Source organism: Lipotes vexillifer, unplaced genomic scaffold (assembly GCF_000442215.2).
Source record: "Lipotes vexillifer unplaced genomic scaffold, Lipotes_vexillifer_v1.1 scaffold814, whole genome shotgun sequence".
Lineage (NCBI taxonomy): Eukaryota > Metazoa > Chordata > Mammalia > Artiodactyla > Lipotidae > Lipotes > Lipotes vexillifer.
In genome coordinates, this window is record NW_006784081.1 from 512,816 (window position 1) to 518,358 (window position 5,543).

The 5,543-nt window shown below is 54.5% G+C and overlaps 1 protein-coding gene across 1 annotated transcript in view; it reads left to right on the forward strand.

The window, feature by feature from the left end:
- Window positions 1–5,543, forward strand: part of WNT3A (Wnt family member 3A) — a 47,118-nt gene that overhangs the window by 14,082 nt on the left and 27,493 nt on the right. The window contains exon 2 of the mRNA XM_007456489.1: window positions 4,636–4,877. Coding sequence (XP_007456551.1) covers window positions 4,636–4,877 — 242 coding nt within the window. The remainder of the gene's footprint in view (window positions 1–4,635; window positions 4,878–5,543) is intronic.

Below are 5,543 nucleotides of genomic sequence, written 5' to 3' on the forward strand. Positions count from 1 at the left end.
CACTTCGGCTGGCTCATCGTTAACTAGAGTTCAACATTTGTTTACAAATCACATCCCACGTGGAGCATCAAAATGCGGCACAGATAAATGTGAAGTACCCTGGCTCACGGAGTGGAAGAGCCACAGCCTGTCAGGGCAGCCTCGCCTGGAGTGACAGCTCATCCCTGCTTCCAAATGGACACCCCTAGTCCCAGGCAAACTGGGACAGTTGGTCCCAGCCCCACCTCACCTGCCAGCCTCTGAGGCACCTCTGCTGGGGCTCCTATGTGCTCCGGGCAACATAGATTGAAAACCACTAGCCTGGCCCCCACAGTCACGTCTCTGGCCTGGCACTCCATCGAGGCCTCCAGGACTGGCCACAGCAGCCATTTCTTGGCCTGAGGCAGAAGAAGCCTGGTGAGTGACCAACCAGGCTAGCCAGAGATGGACTCTGAGCTATGGGAGGTGCCATAGAAGCTGCTGAAGGATCCTGAGCCAGAGTCCTGATTCTCCCCCAATCCAGCTCCTGCCCTGTGTTCTACCTGCTGTCTTCACAAGGCTACTCAGTTCCCGTGACCCTTCCCCATGAGCCTCTGCACTCTTTACAGAAGATGTCATCCCAGACTTGTGCTGCCAGTTCCACGTTACATCCTGTTAATGCCGAGTGGAGTGGGGGAATAATGCTGGGCAAAGGTGGGAGGCGGGGAAATTCAGGTGCACTGTGAGGGGTACCACATGGTGGAAACAGATAGCCGACCTCAGCCAAGGGCAGTCGGAGGCCAGCCACATGTGCCGATATAGGCAGAGTGGTCACTGGGGCCGGGATGGGATGTCTCAGTGGGTGGGGGGGGGGGGGGGGTGGTGTGAAAGGAGATAAGCAGGGAAGATAACATAGAGATTCCTGCAACATCCCTACTTGAGAAACAAAAGACCTGAACCAGGGCGGTGGCAGTGCGGAAGGAGGGGAAGAGAAAATTCTTATGTATTTAGGACAAAGAGTCAACAGAGATTGATAATTAATTTTACGTAGGGGGTAAGGGGGGAGGTAAGTCTTTGACGGGGGGGGGGGGGGGGGGTGGTGTAGAAACTGGCTGGAGTAAGTTGGGTAGGAAGTGGAGGTGATGATGTTCTGGAGGAGGACTGGGGCCCAGGGAGTTTTGCCCTCTGATTTACAGGTGGGAGGTTCTCCACGAAAGCGTGGGCTGAGAGTGGCAGCGGGCACGCAAGTTAGACACGGCCTACCTCCCCCACTGCCCACCACCAACCGGTCTGGACATCTGACCTCAGCCTGGAGTGGGCAGAGCTGGCCCATCTTCTCCACCCTGAAGTCCTCACCCTGCCCACTGGGTGCCTCCAAGAGCAGACTGCTGACCTTGGCCTGCATGCCACCTCTCAGTCCAAGGGCCAGCTTCTCTCCCATCCTCCCATCCGTGCATTCAGCCTGTGCTGGTCCATCAGGAAGCTAAGCACCTAGGACAGCCCAGGGGTCCCAGAGAAGCAGCAGAGCAGCCCCTGTGGTCTCCACTCAGAGCCATCTGTGCAGGACAGGGTGCAGGAGAGCGAGGCTGAGATCACAAAATACTTCCTAGAGAAGAAAGACCTCACAGCTGGGTGAAAGCAGAGGGCTGGCCTTTCTGAAAACCTTGGGGTCCCAGACTGTGGGGTGGGTGTGAGAGAGAGCTGGGGAGGGTCAGGCCTGGCCGGGCACCCAGCACCCAATAGGCTCTGCAGGTAGTGAAGGAACAAGCAAGGGAATGAGCCAGCCCCACAGTTGAATGCCACTCGGGAATACAGACTCAGGCAGCGGCACGGGGACGTCCGTGATATCTGGCATGAGGTCATGGCTGGGTTTTGGCTCATCAAGTCATGAGGATGGACAGGATGGGGAGTGTGCCCAGGGAGGAGGGTCAGATATTGGAGCATGGATATGGGAGGGACCCAGGAGGCCAGGAGTCTGGTCTGGAGGCTTCGGGCCTTCCCCAGGAACGGGGACTCTAGGGCTGGCCACCCATTAAAAGAAGGCTCCGCTTCACTTGAACACCTGACTGCAAGGTGTCATGGACAGTCCCTGGGGAAAGACAGGTTTTAATTCTTGAGAGATGCACTTGATCAGGAAGGGAGAGCAAGCAGAGGACGAGGGCTGCATGGTTGCCCAGAAATGGTGGGCAGGAGGGCACGGGATGAGAGGATACCATACATGGAAACCCTGTGTTCAGGACCTCAAGGAGAAGTTGCCCTCTCCCAACCAGCTAACTGAATACAGAACTACATAAATGCTGCCGAGGCGAGGCGTAGAGGGTGGCCCTCACACAGAAGGGCAGGGGGACTGTGGGGGATACCAGGGACTCCATGTGGCCATGGAGATGCATGGGACAAAGCCCCACATCGACTGAGAGATGGGTGGAGACAGGAAGTGTGCGGGGAGGCTGGTGTGACAGGAGCAGGGAGCTCACAGGGTGTGAGAGGAGTGAGCTGGACAGGTCCAGATTCTAATGGGACTGTGCGGTGAGGAAATGTTCTCTCTGGGTCATCCAGTGAGGCATCTCCAGGTACTGAAGGGCGTGGGTTTTGTGCCTTAAGGCAAGGCAGCTTCTGAAGATTTTGAAGACGAAGAGGGAAACATGTTAGGATATGATGTGTATCTCCAGAGGGTGGGTTTGTTTCTCTGAGAGACAGTGATCCTGTTTCCTACCATTCTCACCACAGCTGAATGGAACTGGGTTAGACTCAGAGTAGGACTTCCTGAAAGTCAGCATCTTAATGCAGGTGTGTGGCTTGCTGAGGGACACAGAAACCTTTGTCCCACCTTCTCAGGGGTGCTTAGCCCTCCCAGGGGAGAGGAGGTGCCAAACAAGAGGAACCTCTGGGAGGGTTCACCAGACACCCCACAGGGAGGAGGGAGACACGGCTCCCTGAGGAGGAGAGAGCACAGAGGCCAAAGGCCTGGGTGAGCGTGGGTAGCATCTGCACCTCTCTGTGCCAAGAGAGTCCACAGATCTCTGGGGACTAGGGAAGAAGGCACAGAATGCTGTTTCCCTGGAGCCACCCCACTCCCAGTCGCCCTCCTAGATCCATGGGGCCTCCCATGCTTTGGTCTTCTCCTGCCAACCTAAGGGTCTTCATAGCCCCTTCCAAGAGCTGAAGAGCCTTTGTGATATCAGCGGTTGATGGGGGGGCAGGCTTCCACAGCCGACCCTGAAGAGTAGCAGTGGCTGCACAGTCATTCACATGGAACACCCACCCAGGGGTGAAGGAAGCACTGAGACGCAGAGGAATCAAGCAGAGCTCTGCCAGCAAGAGCCCATCAACCCACTACAAAGACAGATGCATCCACAGGTGACAGGACTGTGGGTCATCCATCGGGATGGGCAGATACAACAACATGTCACCATGGGATTGGAGAAGCTCTTTCCCCTCTGCCCCAAAAAGGACCTGGTGATTCTTCCTCTTAAATCAAGGTGTAATCACATATAGTAAAATGACCTCATTTCAATCAGTTTTGACACATAAACACATGTGTAACCAACACCTCCATCAAACACAGAGCGCTTCCTTCACCCTAGACCAGTATGGTCCAGTAGAACTTTCCACAGTGACTGAAATATCTAACCATCCAATGTGGTAGCCACAGGCCATGTGTAGCTGGTGTGACCGAGAAACCAAATTTTTCTCTCATTTGTTGTCATTTTGCTTAATTTAAATTACATAGGCGTGTGTGGTGAGTGGGAACAATTTTGCAAAGCACAGACTGAGAAACATTCTCTCATGCTGCCTTCAGGTCAGGCCAGTCCTCCCTACGAATGAGGAAACTACCCTGATTTCTGTCCCCATCCACAGTGTTGCCTGGCCTTGGTCTCCATCAGAGGAATCGTGGTCACCCACACTGTGTCAGGCCTCTCTTCAGCACCCTGCCAGGGAGAGCCCTGCCCTTTGCATCAGTTGTCCACTCCTCTCTGTTTCCAAGGAGAATTCCACTGCAAGAGTAAACACTGTCTGTTCATCCACACTTCTATGGATGTATACTTGGGTGGTTTCCAAGTTTTTCTCTGACGATCACAGCCCTGTGAATATTCTTGAGCACATCTTATTGTGGACATATGCTTTTATATCTGTTGGGTAAATAGCCAAAAGCCGGCTGGCATGGTCGGTATGAATTCAGCGGTGATTTTCACGCATATGATTTAGCCACTGCTGTACCCCATCTCACCGCTGCTCCAGAAGTGGCCCTCCTCCCTCCTACCACAGACCCAGCCGCTCCTCTCTGTGCTGACCCAGCGTCACACTGTATCCTCGAGTTCTGTCCTCTGTGCTCCTGAACAGTTTCAGGGTGCTACTGTGTCCACCCCAACAGAACGGGGGACACCTGCAGTGGCGCAGAGAAGCAGGCAGGCCTCCACCGCTTCCTTGATTTACTTTCTGTCAATCCATGTGCACATCATGATGTTTTGTGCTAAGTCTCAGGTACAGGATAGGGACAGGCTTCCTGCACGGTAGAAGCACACCTTGCCCTGGAATGCACAAGCGTTTGGAAGGAAAGGGCCTGTGTGCATCCTCCAAAGAAGGTTCACGCTAAGGCAAGCCTGGCTCCTGCTCCTGTTTCATGGGCCAGCAGTGCACCCCCCTTACTAACCAGGCCCCCTTGTCCTCCTCCCCCAGGTCCTTGGCTGTCGGGCCCCAGTACTCATCCCTGGGGACACAGCCCATCCTCTGCGCCAGCATCCCAGGCCTGGTACCCAAGCAGCTGCGTTTCTGCCGGAACTACGTGGAGATCATGCCCAGTGTGGCAGAGGGCATCAAGGTCAGCATCCAGGAGTGCCAACACCAGTTCCGTGGCCGCCGGTGGAATTGCACCACTGTCAACAACAGCCTGGCCATCTTTGGCCCTGTGCTGGACAAAGGTACACGTGGCACCCGTCATGGCTTTTCAGGCAGAGGTGGCAGCCCAGAGATGTGCGTGCAGCAGGGTCCAAGCCAGCTTCCCCCTCACCTATGCGCAAGTGTGGGAACAGCACTTCCAGCAGGGGGGGGCAGTGCTGCACAGACCTCATTACCGTAAGCATCTCCCATGTGGGTCCTTTCCAATGCTCACCCACTCTGGAGGGTGCTCCTGACACTGGGAAGGATGTAAGATCACGCAGAGATTCCTCCTGCTTCCCCTTTCCCAAAAGCAATTACGTAGTTCCACGGGGACAAGATTAACCATTGCAGGTTTCCTGCAGGAGCCAGGACTTCAGGCAAGTCTTAGAGAGAAAATATAAAAACAAACAAAAAACACAGAAAGGGAGAGCATTGGAGATCACAGAGGCACACAGCAGAAGTTATTCAGGGTCATGGAGCCAGAGGTTTATTTTGGGAAGGAGAGGAAGATCGGGAGCGCTGGGTATCGGTTAACTTACGGTGAAGAGCAAACTTTCACCAAACCTGGTAGTTTAAACAATAACAATCATGTGTTATATGTCCCAACATCTGCAGATGTAGGCAGATGCAGTAGGCAGGGCTGGTCTCTGCACCTCTACTGGTCCTCATTTCTCTTACGTACCTGGTGGCCAATGCTGCGTTCAGCA